General features: G+C 35.6%; 1 protein-coding gene across 1 annotated transcript in view; it reads right to left on the bottom strand.

The window, feature by feature from the left end:
* Positions 1 to 20,556, bottom strand: part of LOC5575090 (homeobox protein homothorax) — a 63,228-nt gene that overhangs the window by 21,910 nt on the left and 20,762 nt on the right. Inside the window, exon 3 of the mRNA XM_001661763.2 lies at positions 7,094 to 7,235. Coding sequence (XP_001661813.2) covers positions 7,094 to 7,235 — 142 coding nt within the window. The remainder of the gene's footprint in view (positions 1 to 7,093; positions 7,236 to 20,556) is intronic.

Raw genomic sequence — 20,556 nt, 5'->3', positions numbered from 1 at the left:
CGAGACCACATTTCGTCGCACGCGAAGCTGCAGAATATTGATCACTCACTGAAGTAAGTTGTAAATCCGGTGGTTTTTAATAGCCCTTTTAAAGCAAACCCACCGAGCGCATATTGCAGCGACAATAAAAAAGTTCTCACAATAAAAGGCAAATGGAACGCGGAACGCTAATCGGCAATCAGGCGCATGCAGTTAATACAGTACGGAACTGGGTATCTACATGGGAAACACCAAATATGTGCTCCAGATATCATGCATATTGAAAAAATATCGTATATTTTATAACCATTTTCTATCGATCATAGGTTCGTAAAATGTATATAGATGTTGATGTTTTCTTTTTATTATTTTACAGCACTAATCACATATCGTACATTTAGTATCATTCTCGCATGAAAAACTCAACTGGTCGGAGTCGAGATACGCAATCATGGTGCGACATATACCTACCTCTACACGACGAACGATCGTAAATCAAGAGCTTTGAATCACTGACGAGCACGCTTTCGCCCAGCTGATAATTGTGTGCTTCGAAGCAATTGAAGGGAAAAACCGACGGGCCGGCAATATCGGATGGGAGTAGCAGGAGAAATCAATGTATCGGCATTTTATTGGTTTACAAATCATCATATTTTTATGGATGACAATAATTGTCAATATTTAACGTGCACAATGTAAGCATGCGAAAATATTTGCAGTAATCTTGCAAAAACGAAAGTGAAATCATAATACGACGTTTCTTAAATTCAATCAAATTGAAAAGAGCTCACGAAATTAAGAGTAAAAGAAATTGAGTTTACAGTGCCTTATCGATTTAAGTAGCAAGGTGTGTTTGCCAAATTAAAAAGGTTGTCAAATTCGGGTATTTTGAATAGATTATATTTATTTGCATTGTAACTGTCAGTGGCCCTTAGCAACTGTTCTAGAGTGCAAATGTGCAGCTTTAAAGCAAGGTCTTATTGAATGCAGCTGGTTTGTATTACAGACTTGGTCGCACCCGATAAGATGGATGGCAATTTTTTTGACTTTCTTGAATATTTGGCACCTAAACACTAATTTATGCAGTTAATTAATCCCATAAATCAGCATACAAGCTGACGAACTTGCACGCAAGTTAACTGAAATTGATAAATAATGCATCGTTAACAAAGAATAGGATAATTCGCCAATTATTGAACAGCCAAAATGCTCGCTAATTGTTGAACGCCCCATAAGGAATACACGGACTGTTCAACAATAGGCGAGGTTTTTAGCCGTTCAACATTAGGCGAATTGCCTTATCTCAAAAACCAGACGCGCTGCGACATTTTTGAAAACGGCAATGTGTTCAGCAACCTCAAATTGAGTAAATAGCGATAGGTTGGTGCTTGAGACAAAAAAGTGTTTTTGTTATTCACAAAAACACCGTTTTTACGGATTTAAAAAAAATGTTTGCGAATTTCCGCAGACATCAGTCGGAGATTCTGAAGGTTTTAACTGTAAATTGTATGTTGTAATCAAATTTCGATTTGAATTTCTGCTGGGTAAAGATTTTGATTTCCCAACATGAATAATTTTAATTAAATAGAAATCTGTGAACTTTTTGTAATTCTTATTCCGGACGCTTACTTATTTTTGCATCATATTTCGGAAACTTTTCCGAACGAATTCCGGACAGCTCATTAAAAGCATGTAGGGCAATTCGCCTAAAGGCTAAAAATCTCACTTAATGTTGAACAGTCTGTGTATTCCTTATGGCGTGTTCAACAATTAACGAGCATTTTAGCCGTTCAACAATTGGCGATTTACCCTATAGAAAAGTTAAATCATCAATTGAAACGACAAAGCAAAAAAGAGATGTGTAAAGCAGTTGCGCGTTATAAATTTTCATACACATCTATGAAAAATGTTTATTGAAACGAACCTCAAAAGTAAGAAATTTTTAAAGGTAAAAATTGAAACGTTTTGTTTGAAATGTTTCCCATACAAGTACAGTGTCCAAATGCGACTATCAGCCGAAATTGCCATCTAGAGTTTTTCACTTGCTCTTAAAACTCTAACTGAAATGGCTCCAGATATACGTAAAATCACTCGCCAATTATTTCAAGAAAACTTTTATAGATTAGCTCAACCCAAGTAAGCTAATCCTTATGAGAGAATTGAAACAAAAATTATACACATCAGCACGCCAAACTTCATTGATCATCCCGATTGTTATGTAATAAATCCTCAGAAGCATCGCAACAACTAAAACAGACGTGAGCAACTCAGTGAGCTAATAATCCTTACATATCACGCTCTGATTTTTCTTGATTTTAGTAAAAATCCTATTTCTCCAATTTAGAAAGTCTGTTTAGCAATAATTATTGCAGGCCATGCGTTGAGCAATAAATTTGAAAAATATAAGTTTTACCAATAATTACGATCCTCATCCCCTCTTTGCTCTTTGCAATGTTCACCACCATTTCTATTCTGATATATTTTCCCTGTGTTACCAAAATCGGGAAGACACTGTACATCTTTCTACTCAGAATTTATTTGGTTCAATTCTGGAAGCACTAAGAGCTATACGGCGAAAAATGACACGTGAAGATGAACGCTAAAATTAACATTCAGACTCGGACAAAAATAGAAGGCAAAATATGAAAACACGATAACGAGTACATGAAATGATGAACTGTTACAGACCATAAAATAAAACACCACGGATGAGTTTCCATTTCGCACAAGAGAGATTACCCATGGCAACACAATGATCCCGCTTGCACAACCGCTTGGCGCATCTCGACACACTGGGATGTGGATGGTGGCCAAAATGTAGGAGTTGTTCTTCAAACTAAGCATCCAAAAAGCAAATATATGTGTATAGAACCCAATCACAGAAGGCAGAAATGTACCATGGCACTCTGTGTGTCACGATTTCAAATTATAGTTCGTTTGGTTTAGAATTTCCAACACATACTTTACGCGCCGATCACAGTCGCCTGTCTGGTTGCGCTGGTTTGCATGCTTGGAAATGTTATTTCCACTCACTCATCGTTCGTTGTGTCTCCGAGCCGCACCAAGTCCAAGTCGTTTTGTGGTGATCTTGCCCGATGAAGATGCTGGCCTGATGATAATGAATCCCTCACTTTTGCCTTTTCTACACCGCGCGTTGATGCCTCATCTGTACATCATTTACCGTACGCGAGAAAGCGAACCCAAATATATACGCAGCCAGGCACAACATCAACACACCAGAAACGAGCAAAGCAACGAATATGATCAATCCCCCTACAGGTCAATTGGATCGGCTTTTTTTCAAAACTTCTTTCAGTAGATAGTCAGTACGAAACGATACAACTTGAAACACCTAATTCGAATTAGTTAAGTTTTGTCATAATATTCATATGATACCAATAGTGTATCTGGGAAAGAAGTATTCGAGACTGATTTAAATGGTTTTACGTTTATGATGTGCACAGCATAACTTCTACGTTGCTGACATGGAATGATCTTCACCACACGATTCTATTTTAGTGAAAATATTCGACTGCCTGCCTTTACTTAAAGAGCATGTCGCCGCTTCGAAAAAAAGGGGAAAGGCGAAAACGAGAATGCCACCACATCGAATAATATCGAATGACGTCAGCCTATTTTCGAAATGCACTGAAACTGCGACAGCAACTTTTAAGAAGGCTTCTCAAAAATCATTTTGTTAACGTATTGGTTGGTATTTGATCATGAAAAAGCAATAAATTTGATAAAAATAATAAACTCATTGAATTCATTACGGCATTTTCTGAAAATTTCAGACCTCATGAACTTATTATCAAACTGAGGTCGAAGACCATAGGACGATAAATCTTTGATGATTTAACCCAATTTCTTGCATTTTAAATATGACCTATCCCAGAAAAACAAAGACCTCATAAGGAAAGTCTTGAGTTGAGTATGAAATAAATTATACCGAAAATCATCCTCCAAAAAAAAACACCTATAATATAATTACTCAAAACACACAAGGCCAATTAAAACAGACTGAAATATATGACAGTTTTGTTCGATGGTTCATTCCCATATGCAAATATTATTGCTCTGATATAAAATGCGGTAGCGCGTCACCCTTAAGAACAAAATTATTGCCCGAGGTGTTCATGAATGGAAAAAGGATACATCAAAATTAGTTGTGTTCAACCGTCATCTTTCATCCGCAAAAGGTTATTCCTTAGTTAGGAGCCAGAATCGTCAATTCAGGTGCAGGGTTTCACAATTTCCCTTTTGTCATGCAAGACCCCAATGCCGTCATTGTACGAGGTAACAAAACATTTAATAAATGCTATGGTGTAGCGGGGCAAGTTGGGCCGAATGGAGCAAGATGAAATGCAAATTTTTGGGCGTGTTATCAATAAACAACAAGTTTTTCCTTTTTTGTTTGTTTAATAAATTTAATGAACATATTTCCGTTTAAATCTTCGAACTTAAAATAATTATTAGTAATCATAACATCAAAAACAGAAACCGAACACTTAAAAATATCTACGCTATTTAAGTATGAGACTTGCAATATAACATACTAACAATTAGTTAAATTACAGTAGACATTCAAGTGTCTTGAGTGAAAAGATTCCGTACTATGGTACTAATAATTAGATTTTACCTGATTACTTGCAGTCTCAAATTGCCCCGGTTCACCTTACAGTTTTACATCAGGCAAGGTTACGTCGTACTACATCATCCTGTGGATGTTTCACGCTAAAGAAATGTTCAAAATTCATTATACGCATCAGATATCGATCGAACATGAATTTAATTTCCCAAAATATTTTCTGATGTTAAGATGATAGAAGTTCACACACAAAACTAGGGGAAATCAGGTGAACGTTATCGACGAAACTCTTAGAAATGTTGTCGCTATCAGTAAATTTTTACACGGCTCGGCTACCATATTTTCGATAACGTTCTGACTATTCATACAAACCTCCACCGAAGAGATAGGTGCAATCAACCCAAAAATCACAATTGTTCGAACCGAGGGCTGTCAAGCCAAACAATATCTGTCCTATTGAGTTTGATTGATCGAACGTTTCGAAGCCCGTGGATTTGTTTGGGAATCAGGCAAGGCCTCACGACGAAATCCCCTGAAAGTCCAGCAGCCTGGTGAATAACACCATTTATTGATAATCGGTGGGATTTGACGTAAAGTACAAAGTCGCAGATTAATGGCAAGAGGTGCGTTTTCTCCGTCGCTTATCAGATAACACAACTATAGACCAAGCGCTACTGAAAGCCAGAATAAAATGTAACGATGTGTTGTAGATAAAAGAGCAGCTTGGTTCCCAAACACAACGCCAAAAGATAAGCATGGCAACGATATAATGCCTGCTAGTGATGCCAAAAAGGAAATCTAGTTGAGTATTTAACAAGTTGAAAAAAACAACGCTATTTTTAATGTTAACATACTTCTAAAATTGGAGCATTTGTAATTTATGACGAATACTGATATTTGTACAATAATTTATACATGTAAAAAGTTTTCAATTCATTGGTAATATAAACTGCCGTGAATAACAAATGTTCGAACACTTTTTTTCACAGACAGGTATGAGTTTTAATGTACACTAGTTATATTCTAGAACCATCTAAAGAAGTGCTGCTTCTAACGCTCATGTTGAATAAAAAATGAAAAAACTAGAAAACTCACCATTTTGAATTAAAAAATCGAATAAAAAGTGAAACAAAGGTACTTTTAGCCTATTGGCCGTAAACCACGAAACATAATTACTTGTATTAGAATATGATGCATGAGGACGCATACGATTACAGATAAAAAGTCCCCTATAAACAGTTACTGTGGACCTATCTCAAAGCAATGAGATTCATAATTCCTTATTCTTATCTTGATTGTCATGATTGGAAATGTCTCTGGTTCAAATTTAGGTAAATTTCATAAAGATTAAGAAGTGCATCAAATCAATTTTGTGTTCGGACTAATAACTTTCAAAACATAATAACATAATAAGCACAAACATAACAACAAATTTTCTTCCACCACTAACTGATTACTATGTACCCCTGTAAAAATTTTTTTGGTCACTCCCTATGGCTTATTCAAAAAACAATAAGTTAATTTAGATTCGTAAGTATTATAAAAAAATGAATATTGATTACTAAATCTTGTGACATTTTTCAAAACATACACTATGAAAACATGGATAATTTTGTTAGCATTGAATCGACTAAAATGCTTAATCAATGTTTGGCATTCTTTGACAATTTGGGACAAAAAATGACTGTCGACTTTGTCATTTTCTGCTTTTATAAACATTGGATAAATTTTCAAATCTACCCGTCCAAAACACAAGTTTGACTCTACCGAAATTTGACCCATAGGCTTCTTTAGGAAAAACAGTCAAGATATGAGGGTGTACTGAAATAATCGAGGACTTTGTTTAGTTTTGATTTAATTCATTAGAATTTACATCGATTCAGTTGGCCTAATGAGCTAGAGAACTATTCTATTCTTTAATCTTCTATCTTCTATATTCTATCTACATATCTTCTATATAAATAAAAATGGAATGGTGTTTGTATGTCACGAAATGGCTAACGAGCGAGTCAACAGAATTGAATGATTCTTTCTCCGTTTTGTTCGTCAAGGGTTCCGACGTATTTATGTGTATAAAAATACCAGGATATTCACCGGGAAAGTCGTATAAACGTGCGTAAACGAAACTGTCCTTTTTGTATGGGACCATCCAAGGCGTTTTCCAACAGCCTAATTGATGACAAGACAAAGTTTGCCGGGTTCACTAGTTTACAATAAAATTTAATGTTTTGCAAGCAATGAAATTTCTTCAGTTCACAACTGTGCTATTGCTCACGAGAATCATAGTATCAAGGAATAAATTTCCAGTACCAATAGCAACGTAGAACGACGAAAAAAGAACATGAAGCTCATATCGTATCTCGGTTTGTGAACAAACAATTGGGACGCTCTCTTATCAATCGATACACTTCGCCGTACTCCAAATCGAACCAAAATATGTAATCAAAATAAGTTGTTTGCCTTACGCAAACGTTGAACAAATGCTAGATAAGTAAACGGTTTCCAATATCCAATATGATGACTTACCTGTTTACTAAATACTGCCACATCTTCACTAAAGGAATCTGACGAACAGACATCACCACCCGCGACACCTGGTTCTCGAGGCGTACACGTTGCTAGTTCACATTTTTCGAATATTAGTGCCAATAGCGGGAATAGCGGGTGACTGTAAAAGAAAGAAAAAGAGAAAACACCGTTGAATTAATCAAATACCGATTCTTCTGTTAAATTGGGCTGCTTGCACCGATTTGTCACTGCTCTGATACTGACACCTCTTGCATCAAATGTCGAATAATGTTCACTGAATGAAGAAAGTTACGATCACAGACAATCAGATGTAGTACTGAAGATTTTTTCATCGACCACACAACTAACGATCATTTTCAAATCTCTATGTTGTAAACCTCACACACAGAGGTGCGCGCATCGTTTTTCTTTGTTTTACGTTGCACACTAGCGCCTTCGGCAGGCCTCGTCGCACAGAACACCGGTGTGAGCGATGGATGTTCAATAAAATTGTTCTAAGTGGTACTAATATGTCTGTCTGTGTTGCAATTTTGAATGCAGACGACCGAAACACAGAAAAATAGACATAACATATAAAAAAAAATGCTGTGTTATCCAGCATAATACGAATTTCTAAATCTAAAGCTATTTTGAATATATTGCGAAAATGCAATAGTTTAATAGAAGCCGTTGCAAACGAAAACTTGAAGTCACCGTGAGCGCCACGTGAAGTTCTGAATGCTTGAAAATGAATGTTACATCCATTTCCCATGACCGGAGAATGTGAACGTATAGGCAACAAAATTTGATAACGGCTAGTTAGCTCACATTTTGATGATAAGATCATTCTGTGTCGCGTAAGGTGACTGTTTGCTAGATTTTTTATGACTATGGAATGCTTACCGTGCCTGCTGCTGCGGTAGCAAGCTCATTGAATCAACAAATAAAGTTTATTGTTCAATCTCGAAACGATTGTAAAATTTTCTCCGTCATTTTTATGATATTTGTTGATAACTCCGGTGCGTTCACCAGCAGGAAAGTTTAATGACATTTTCTCAGCTGGTGTCACCAAAAGCGCCACAATTAGGTTCACAAAGAATGCACAATGTAAGCATCACACACAAATCCACATTTCGTTCATATTTTGTCGTTGTACAGTGTCTACCAACCAGTTGGTTACAACCCATAATAGCATACAGTGGATCGTTTCGCACGATTAGTTTTTGACGAAATTTGAACGTGTTGCCAAATTCGAATGGGCATTATAACTTGATAATGCTTTGGGAGCTCTCTAAAATTGTGTATGAATCGTCACTCCTAACAACATTTGAATAATTTGAGGATTAATTCATTAGTGTATATATTATTCGTTTTGTGATGAATAGATTTTCGTGGGGAAATAAATACTCACACGTCAGTTTATACGACCTTGCATTCAATGCACCATCCAACAGTGTACGATACATCTTGATTTTGTTAGCTACGACGCCATCTCATATATGGCAAGCATGGTGGGACAATATTTTGGTATGACATAATTATTTATGCGTAAGTCTATTGGAGGCCAAAATCCTCCATAATCACACGAAGCAATTAACAAACATCAATGAGCCATCAGGAAACTTAATGCTACATAATAAATAGAACAAACTGGATGGAATATTCAAATATTTTTTTAATGTTATTAAATGAGACCTTCATTCGCTGAATTTGCCTTTTTATGCATTCGTGAATCGTGTAGATACTTGTGGGCTTCGTGGCCGTGCGGTTAGTGTCATCAGGCAATGAGCGCATCGTCTCATGGGGTGTGGGTTCGATTCCCGCTGCAGCCATTGAAACTTCTTGTCAGGAATGTTTCTCGGCTGTACCATTGTTTGTCCGTTATCTAGTGCTAGTGACGGTGTCCGTGTATTTTACTCTATGCTCAAGAAATTCGAAGAATTTTTCATTACGAAAAGTTTCTAAGACAATCAAGAATTGCGCCAAAGCAACTCCAATACAATTTTGCTTCATAGACCCTGTTACCACAAGGCTAAACAAAATTATAATCTACTAGTTTAATGGAAGGAATTATTTGTTCTGAAACGACCTCTCCTAAAGTAGAGAACCTCTGTCTTTAAATGGAAATAAAAGTTTATCCCTCTGGCATAGTAAGCGTTTGTGCCTACTGAGCTACTACAAGCACGTCTAGCTCGGTTGCCATAACAACAACGCTCATCTACGTTGTGCAGGAGGCGTATGTGGCGCACATACACTATCGAGCCAGATGAAATATAAATTGAAATAAACAACCAACCGCATCGTATCGTGGTTGCGTTCACCTTTAGCGAAGATTTTCGAAGGTTTCTTTGTTGAATGAACACTCTCCAACCGGCAATATGTTGTTCTGCATGCAAGAATGCGATGCACGCCATGTGAGACACTGCCGACGACGCCGGTATACGTAAATATTTTGATAATGTCACTAAATATTATACTTTTACGAATTGTTTATGTAGTTTTCTGGATGATTTTGATGGTTGTTTAAGTAAGAGAACCTCGATGGAATAATAAGAGGAAGCAAAATTTCCTGGATGCTCTTGTTAGCACTTGCCAACACCACACCACACAAGTTATTGGAAGCTAGCGGAAGCAGCCGTAAGTAAAACGAATATTTAAATTTTCCAATGCCAGAGTGCTAGATAAACAGGGAATGACAACTGTAATTAAGATGGCAACCGGAGGTAAATGGGAGGCAAATTTTAAATCTGTCACATTAGATTTACCAACTTAGAAATAAATGAACACGAAATCAGTATTCTTAATTTCATTGATGAGTAAGGTCGGGTTTTAAAATAATGGGTCTTTAACTTAGAATATTTTCGCAAGGACTTTGAAAATACGTGAATTTAAAATATATATCTTAATTGAAGAATCTATGGCTCCAAACATAACCGTGTATATTTTTCTACTGATTGTGTAAGGACTGTACTTTACAAATACCATGAAATCGTGCTGAGATTCAATCAAAACTTCATCATGAAACTTGCTGTGAATCCACTAATATCATTTTAATTTCAATGAAATTTGATTGATTGATAGAGATATCATATACGCATTTCCATGTAGGGGCTTGAATGCAAAAGGGTTTAAGTGACAAAATTCTGGTTTTTAGAGAATCAATTTTTATTTTTTTTTTTTTTTCATTTCATACAAAATATATAAAAGCCAAACAGCAATCCAATTTTCTACGAATTATGCTATTTTAACTGTTGGATGGAGAAATCACCTGAAAATTCCGTTGATAAACGAGAAAACAGTATAATTTTCTGGTATATTTTTATTCTTCCTGGTGTTACGTCTCTACTGGGACAGAGCCTGCTTCTCAGCTTAGTGTTCTTATGAGCACTTCCACAATTGTTAACTTAGAGCTTTTTTTGCCAATAATCTGGCCATCTTTTCTAGTTTATTCAACGTACAATACGTTCTTTATGATTTTAACTCCCATACACCTAATTTGGCCCAGATAGCCGTAGCGGTAAACGCGCAGCTATTCAGCAAGACCAAGCTGAGGGTCGTGGGTTCGAATCCCACCGGTCGAGGATCTTTTCGGGTTGGAAATTTTCTCGATTCCCAGGGCATAGAGTATCTTCGTACCTGCCACACGATATACACATGCAAAAATGGTCATTGGCATAGTAAGCTCTCAGTTAATAACTGTGGAAGTGCTCATAAGAACACTAAGCTGAGTAGCAGGCTCTGTCCCAGTAGGGACGTTACGCCAGAAAGAAGAAGAACACCTAATTTGGCCAGGGCACTCCTAATTTGGCCACTCTCATGAGAAATCAATGCAGTTGGTCAATTTAGGAACCGAAGTTAAATCTCTGGCCGAAACTGGTTCCGTTGGCCTATATTGAGCAACGGGATTTTCAAAGCTAAAAAATGGTTTTAATTAGTTTTGATATTTTACACACATAATATGGAATGAAAGCTTGCATTTGACTTATTTGTAGTATAAATAGGGCTTCCCATTTAATTTTTATTGACATTTTCTCTTATGCTGGCCAAAACCGGTGCTTTTACCCTATATAAAAGCCAAACAGCAATCCAATTTTCTACGAATTATGCTATTTTATCTGTTGGATGGAAAAATCACCTCAAAATTCCGTTGTAAACGAGAAAACAGTATAATTTTCTAGTATATTTTTATTCTTCCTGGTGTTACGTCTGTACTGGGACAGAGCCTGCTTCTCAGCTTATTGTTCTTATGAGCACTTCCACAATTATTAACTTAGAGCTTTTTTTTTGCCAATAATCTGGCCATCTTTTCCAGTTTATTCAACGTACAATAAACGAAAATGTCACTTATACATTTTATCGTTTGGGTTCCACATGTACAAAAATCAAGAAAAATCGATTAGTCTCTTGTACAGACTTCAGGAAATGGAAGATTTTTCATACATACTTATATGAATAAAAATATATATTTAACCATTGCCGCTTAATTACGATCAAAGATAACATTGAATACTATAAAATAGATATTGCGCAACTATTTGGTCTACATTTTTGTTGCTGTCGCCCATATGTTTATGGGGTTCGCAACAACAAACAACTCCCATAACGCGATGCTCAAGAGACCATCGGCGTATGGAATTATCGAGTTATAGACTATACCAAAACAAAATTTAATAAAATCAAATGAACATATATTTCTATTTTCAGCACTGCTGTGAGTTAACTATATTACGCAAATTATTCATAAAAATTAATAACTGTTTCAAAAATTCCTTTGCTTTTAATTGCTATTCTTAAATTAAAAATCACTGTACGTTTCTCTTTATCTCATGTTTTAGTTAAACAAATGGGAATAGCAATTATTTGAATGAAAATATGAAATAGAGTATTAGAAATTGAGGAAAGCATATTCTCGTTTGATTTGAAAATGTGAAAAAAATTTAACAGCCTCATAAGACAATTTCTGGCTGATAAAGCTGTAAAAATATATATATTTTTATAATTTTACGTGTAACAGAACTACATGTATTAGAACTATATAGAATTGGTAAAATTGTGAACTAAAGTGTTGTTTTTTAATCAATTTTCAGTCAGAAAGGGTAAAATAGGTCATAACCATAGAATACACAAACAGAATATGATCCAAGAGTATTCTAATTTTCTAAATTCAATGTTATCTTTATTCGAAATAAACCAAATTACTCTACACAACAAACATTTTGTGAAATAAGAGTTGAACAAACCATTCTCAATAATATTTCAGCTGAATAAACTGTTATTCAGCTACTAATTTTACTTGGGTATTATTACATCATCATTTGAACATAAATGAATATACATTACATTTTCAACTCGAAATGCTAAAATTTTACATGGGCTTGTAATATTGAAGTGAATTCGATTGAATATGAGAAATTGATCATTTAAATTAGCTTTTATCATCATAGTATTATCATTTTTTGAATGCAAATAAGCAGCAATAGTCAAAATTTACTTTGTATTGTCATCAAAAAACGGCAACATGGGTCAAATCTTAGTTTGAACAAGATGAAACTACCACCTTCGTTTCAGTGTATTTTTTTAAAGGAAATAGGGACATCATACCATCCTAATCCAGTGGCTTCTAAAATATGCAGTTAAAGGATCATTTTGCTTACTGTACATAATTTTAGCTCCCGTCTAATATAATGCCAGCAAAAATTTACAAAACATTTCTATAGAAAATTAGTAAGGGTTGATAGCTGATCCCTGATAAGTCAGCAAAAACTAAGCAAACTCCTCCCACTTTAATTTATTTGTTGGTATGGAACCTTCAAAAAAATTATATGGATCGCCAAGCATTATGAACCTCTTCACCTCCCCTTATAGCGTGACGTATTTCAAAAACGATCCCAAAGGCTTCGAGTGGCTTGCATCACGAATCAAGAAATCCTTCTTGAAGAAGGCCCAACGCAAAAGTCGAAACGTCGGAAGTAATTCACCGTTTTAAATTTTTGCCGACCGATCTCTACAATGCAAAGTGGAAAGACCAATCTAAAAGATTTGATTTTCTTAAATAGTTTTCATTTGAACTTGCACTCTTTGGATTTTTTTAACTTGATAATGTTTAATAATCCTTCGACTGAAGTTTACATTTGATCAAAATATTTTCTATGTTGAAAATTACTGGAAATCTTAAATCATTTATGTCTCTTCAAAAAACTTCCGGTATGCGAAATAAATATGTCAACCATTTATAACTGTTCAGTGCCATACTTGTTCTCGTTCGTTCTGGTCTGAACATTTCCAATTATCTAAGATCATCGATACATATGACCAACAACTTGGAGTAATTAATACCATAAAAATTTAAATATCATCTCATCTCATTTACTGTTGTGATTAAAACAAACCATAAAAATATACGATCGACCAGGTCCTTCTCATTCTCTGCCTTGCTTGCTGCTCATTCTTGCTTTTACGGCATTTTAACACGAGTCAGACAGTCTGCACCACCAGAAGAGTGTGTAAATTTTAGAGAGGTGAAAACATCCGCTACAAAGAGCAGCTGCAGCGGCCAAAGCAAAGTTTCAGCTTCACCAGCAGCAGTGTGGTCGCAATCCTCAAGCGAAGGGATACATTCTCATGTAACCAAAATATTCGATACAGTTCAACTCGACATTGTTCTGGCCCGGATTCTCCTCACACTACGAGGTACAACCGAATGCAGATGGGCATTGCACAAAAACGAACAACCTACCTATACGTGTGTACAGTCAATCCTCTGTAAGCCGGTTTTGAAGGTGAATCAGAAAGATCTTCAAATGCACTCATAAAAGCAATTTCAGTATGGTTTCATTGGTCATTAAACGCTTCTAGGACATCTTTTTACGAAAGCCTTACTGTATTAGGTGTCTTGTGTTCGTTTGTATGAATTAAAATAAAGAGATAGAGAAGCGAAGCAAAACACGCGTTAAAACAATGGTCATAAAAAATTTATTACTATTTTTTACTCTCAGCTCTGTGGCGAAGCTTTTTCTCTCGTCTTTTACGAGGCCTCATCTTTAGGAATCTTCATGCATAAGGAGTAACACTTTACGGATAACCACGGTTAAGCGGCGGCAAATATTGTAGATCCATCACCATTTCTTCCTCCGTGCCATGTTGGGCTAGCCAACGCCGACAAGTGACAAAAGAATGCTTGATGGAGCTAAATATGTGTAATAAAATATATATAATCATTTTGTGGTTAGTTAATTACGTCTGCCAAACAAAGAGCTGCTTTTCTGGGCTAAAGAGGTGCCATAATTGGTTGATGACCATGGAACTGTACATCACTGTTTGATATTGTACTTATCAGATCTGCTGAAACCATCGACTGTCGAATGGATCTCTGATAGCTGGTAATCATTGTGGACTTGCAATTAGGCTGCTTCTGAAAATAGTACTGAGGATAGTAAAAAGGACGAAATCCATTCAAGATTGTCTGTGGCGTATGAACGGAGAATGGCCCTTCAGAACAGATCGACTGGTTTACGATTATGATGCGGTTGAAGAGCTATAAATCTTATTCCTATATGGTGTTGTGCTCTGCAAGGAACATGGTGTAAGTATTGTACCACGGACACATGGTGTCGAGTTCCTGCGATATTGTAGGTTGGATATGGAACAAAGTTTTCAAAATAAAATTATCTCCCCAGATGGTAAAAGAAAGCATTCGATATTTACGAATACTTGACGGTTTCTTTGATCGATTATTAAGCCAACTATTTTTTCCCTTTGTCTCTTCTTCTTGACATTACGTCCAATTGGGGTTTTCAGGGGTGTCGAAATTTTCAGATTCGTGGATCAAAATTTATTCCAAAATCAATTTTGAGACGTAGAACTATTAAAAAAAGAAAGAAGAACTCGAATGTAGACGAACTGCAAACTGTTCGTTTAGATAACCTAGTGTTCATATTTGTTCATGTTCTTGTACGCTATACCGAAACCATTGGATTTGGTAAAAAGTGAGCTGTTTTTATGTTATGCGTCTTTGAACGAGATACATTTTATATTACTTTTTATGACTAATAGGTGATAAGAATCTTATGAAAATGCTTAGAAATGTTAAGCCACAATGTGGAAACAATATTAGAAACATTTAGAAAATTTTAAAAATCCAGCTAAAGAAACAGCCTGCCGTCTGGTAACACTGACACTGTTATTAAAAGAAAATAACCACAATCGTTTTACAGATTTCCCAAAACCCGTATTTTCGCTCAAAATTAATGCAATGTTCATAGTAATCTATCGCTGCGCAACACTTGCAATCTAGAATGCAGTGGTGTGTTTTCATAAAGATTGTTTTCAATTTGAACGGAAAAACTGTTTTATTTTTGATGATTGCTGATTGTTGGACACTTGAGCCTTACTGAGAGCTTTCTTCTGAACCATTTCTGCATTCACATGTGGCAGGCACAGTGATAGTTTATGCCCAGAGATACTAGAAATTTTGATTACAAAAACATCCGGCAGGGACTCAAAAGCGGACACCTTCACTGTCCATGTTTGCATAGTCGACATAAGCGCCATTGACATTTTCAGCATTCTAACCATCTTCTTGAGCGTATGTTGGCAAATACCGTGTGGGACCGAAATCCGTACACCTAAGCACTAAGCCAGATAAAAACATCTATTAAAAATATTTGGATTTGTAAAAAGCAATTATTCACTCTTTCTCTATGACTTTCACATCATTTAAGATATAATTATTCCCAAAATGAGCCTGAATTTGAGTAAAAACCTTAAACAAAACAGGAATTAAAAACACTTGTTTTGGATCGAAATCTGTACACTCTAATAAGGTTGAATCAAAATCCGTACACATGTGATTCGAAATCCGTACAGCTGCCCGAAATTCAAAAGTCAAATGGTAAAGACATCAATTTCTTATAATCTTTTTATTCTAAGTGAACATCAAAGTTAAAAACGATGCTTCCAGCAACAAAGAACCATTAGACCAGTGATTCCCAAAGTGGGCGAACTCGCCCCCTGGGGCGATTTTGAAGCTCAGGGGCGCGAAAATTTGTAAAACTGAATCTAGGGGGCGAAAAAGCCAGAAAGGAGGCGAAAGTGCTGGCATGAGATAAATTGAAAACAAGGTTATGTGTCGTTGTAGAAGACACTCAATACAGTGGACCAAAGTGTATTGATGGTCACAATTTAGTGAAAACTAATTCAGAAGGCAGTAATGAACGCAAGATTTTCAAATTTGCTTTTGTAAATTACTAACCAGGAGACCTGGTGTAGTGATTAGAACAGAAATCTTTCAACCCCGAAGAGCTGTGATCAAATCTCATCTCCGAGATCATCTCTTATAATATTATAATATTAAGGTTATAATGACGACTTCCTACAGTATCTTTCAATCCCGAAGAGCTGTGATCAAATCTCATCTCCGAGATCATCTCTTATAATATTAAGGTTATAATGACGACTTCCTACAGTAGGCAAAATCCTAAATCCTTGGGTAAGAAATTTCGTTTATCAAGATAAAAAACTAACCTGTTGATTTTAATTATTATCAATTGTCGTAAGTTAGAGAGTTTTGTTGATAATGAAAAATGAATAAAAACGATAGATTTGCTGATGACAGGAAGGTAAATATTATAGTTATTTGGACTATGCAAGTCGAGGGAGAAGTAATCTTAGTGATTTTAGGAAAACATACTCTAATCATTCATAACAACAACATACTTGAATTATTTCCTGTAGTTAAACTTGTTTGGTTGAACATCTGTATCGAAAATGAAAAATAGATAGAGTCTTTGACTTATTTTTATAAGGTCAAAATATGTCTCGTCTGTCTGAATACCGACCATGTGTGCTTTAAAATAATAATAAAAAGATTAACATGTTCATCCCATATGAAGTACTCCATCAGTAAATTTGAAAATTAAATCAATTTTTGGTACACTTTTGATAAGATCAGATACTCAGCATAGTGTTATAAAATAGCGGTTATATAGTACAAAAATATAAATTACATATCAGGGGGGCGTACCCCTAAAGGGGGCGAAAGTCAAAAAAGTTTGGGAAACACTGCTTTAGACGCACTGACCACTCTATAGTAGGTTCCAGGTGCCCTGGGCAAATTAGGAACATTGCAAGGAACATAGAGTCTATTGAATACGATCAATTAGTACACGGAACAAAACAGTGACATACGAACAATTTTCAATATATTTGAAACGATTATCCCATACCAATTTCGAATTGAATGCGCCAGCTGTTGGAGTAACCAAGCGAGTTGAAATTTTGAGAGAGCTATTTTCTTACCCGTGCTGTATTCTAGGGGATGTCCCGTTGAGATTTACATTTTTTTTTGTTTGAGGGCCGGTCTACTGAAAACGTCAGTGGCGCTTACGTCAACTAAGCAAATATGGGCAGTTCAACATGACTGCTCTTGGTTCAAAATAAGGAAAAATTCTCATTCTAGAAAATGTTTTGAAGTGTAAAGTTATGCCGTACAAATAAATAAATGTAGCATTTATGGTAGCCATGTTTAAGCCATCTTTTTTTAGATTAGATGCTGCTCTTACTGTAGAAATCTTTCATCGTTATGGATGTCATAAAACAGATCGATCTTGGCAAACATATTTATACAAAATCAGAACAAAACAAGATAGCAGATAAGTGCAGAAATTGAATTCATTGTGTATTTTTCATATGGTGTACGGATTTCTAGTTCCAAAAATTCAAACCAAGAAAACATTATGAAAATGAAAAATTTAAGAAAATATACTTCTTAAGCCAAATGTGAAATGTTATCTGTTCAGAAAACTGTATTTTAGTTAAAATTTTAATTTTCCTTAAAAAGATTTAAATGGGATGATCATTATTTAAACTATATATGATATTGTAGTCAGCAGTTTCATACGTGTAGAAAATATGATATTGAGCAAACTGTTGAAGACACTATCGGTGTAGCTCGTTATTTGAGTTTAATATATTAGGCTGCCGTGAATCGCAAGTCAGCCCCATCTGTAAAAAGTAGGCATTGAGAAAATAGGCTGTAAAGTTTCCAAACTCGTTTTCCATACGAATATTCAAAAAATTCCAGAGGCTTAAAACATTTTCAAATCTTTATGAAACTTTCACAATTTGCTTTTCACTACGATACCTCTCAGAGAAAAATATAAAGATGATCGAAAAACGGTTCATTTTTGTGTTACATGGTAATCCGTAATGGGACTGATATGCGATTACTTTTCATTATGGGACAATCTGACTTGCTGTTTTTCTCCTATTTTTCCGAACTAATCATATTATCCGATTAGTGCACCTGAAAGAGCTTTGGAAGATATGTTGAAAACGAAGACACGAAGAACGATTAAGTAGAATTATCCCCAGAAGAAGACTCGATTCTGAGTCGAAACGTCGGGAAAAATCTTAAAAACATCGTTTTGATTCCTCCCAAGACTGCAGTGCCGAATCCAGTAGCTATAAAATTCACATCAGTCGAACCTCTTTCTTCTTCCTCCAATATGTTGAAAACTGAACTCAACTCAATTTTGACGAAAATGCAGATGGGACTGACTTGCGATTCACGGCAGTAGGGGTCATGCACAAATTACGTCACGCTCCGACGGGGGGAGGGGATCAAGCCAAGTGTGACAAGCCTTACAAAAAATTCGGAGGGCTCATACAAAAAACGTGACGAAGGGGGAAGAGGGTGTCGAAAAAGTTGAAATTTAGCGTGACATAATTTGTGTACCCTAGTACTAAAAGTAAAAACTAAAATTGACCTCCAAGCATCGTTTTAATTTCTTTGTTTTCATTCTTACGAGAATAAAAGTGACAAATCAAGTAAATTTGATGAATAATGTGAAAAATGAGAAGGAAAGTGAAAGCCAAATAACTTATAAGTAGCTTTTAAAATAACAACACGTGTTCCATTAACTAATTATCTTAACTTTAAGGCGAAGTAGGCCGTCATTGAACTTTGTAAGTGTCGTTGATGATTGTTGCTAATTCATCTCATGATTTCGGATCAAAGAAAATCGATTGGTTTTGCACTAACACAGCTGAAAAATTATCAGCATACTTTAAGCATGTTAGCGCGTACAGTGATACTTTTCCAAGTCAAAATAAACTATCAAGACTGAGTTTTATCACTTTGAAATGCAAGCTGAAAAGTCATCATTGTTGCCAAAACGAATGACGGGCTACTTAGCCTTAATAAGCACAAATCGTTCATCATGGGAAATTGGTTTGAAACATTTAAAGAATGCCACAATAAAGTTGTATTTAAGCCTCAGAATTTCTGACTTTATCATTTAGCTACAAAATGTTTCGAAAATAGCTAAAGTCAATAGTATAATTTACCAAGTAACAGCTAAATGTCATTTGCGCTTATCATAGCATGCTTGTAATCGCAATTATACTTTGATAAGTTCATACAAATGCTAACATACTGTGGAATTGTTACTTAGGCATGAAAATGTTCATAAGAACATTAAGCTGAGCAGCAGGCTCTATACCAGTTTTATCTAAAAAAGAAGAAATCGGGTCAAATTAACAAAATTTAATGTGTGTGATGTGATGTTATCATGCGTGTTTCTCAATCTCAGACATCAGATTATAAAGGAAAGTAAACTCTTTTTTGTCATACAAAAACCTTTTCTGAATTTGAAATATTTGGAAATGTTCCATGCGTTTTTGTACTGGGGGAACAAAAAAGTCACCCAGCATGAAGTTTCACTTCAAATTAATAAACACCTCATTCAAAGCATTCACTATGACACTACACGTAATTAGTTATTTAGACTAAACTTGACCCAGACGTTAGCCGATTCTGTTCCATCTCAAGTGAAATGTAAACATAGGTCAACAAAGTGTCTTCATCTCACCAGACGTAGGAGACAGACAGAGAAAAAAATGGGAATAAAAAGAACGCCTTAAAGTGTAAATTTAAAATTCAAATATTTGATGACATGAATTGGTCACCTCGCTTGCGAGCATTGAGTCAAATGCAAGTCGTTAGCGCAGAAAGGAAAAAAAAAAAGTGATGCACACCAACGAGGTGCCCTTCTAGTCACTAGGAAAAAAGCATGCGTATTGAATAAATACCAAGCTCTTGAAAATTCATTAATATTTGTTTTTGCTTTGCAGCCTGCTCCTTTCAAATATGCTCCTGTTTTAGAAGGAAAAAACTGGGAGAGAAAATCATCGAACCGACAACGAGCAATAAAGGTTTGTTTGTTCTTATTAATTTCATTCCGAAAGGTGTCACACAAAGCCTTCATTCTCCCGCAACTTTTTATTTTTCACTCTGTTTCTGCCCAACCGCAGGTACGACGACGACGACGTACAAAGAAGATAAAATACGATAATAGCTCTAATGACTGCAGCTCACTCCCCAAGTAACATGTATTGAGGTAACAGTTGTAAAACTGTTGAAAAGGGAGGATGATTGTATGATATTAATGGGAAATAAAATTACGATCATCCGAACATATTGA

This window comes from Aedes aegypti, chromosome 1, assembly GCF_002204515.2.
Source record: "Aedes aegypti strain LVP_AGWG chromosome 1, AaegL5.0 Primary Assembly, whole genome shotgun sequence".
In the NCBI taxonomy this organism is placed as follows: Eukaryota; Metazoa; Arthropoda; class Insecta; order Diptera; family Culicidae; genus Aedes; species Aedes aegypti.
This window is presented reverse-complemented; position numbering and strand designations above follow the sequence as displayed.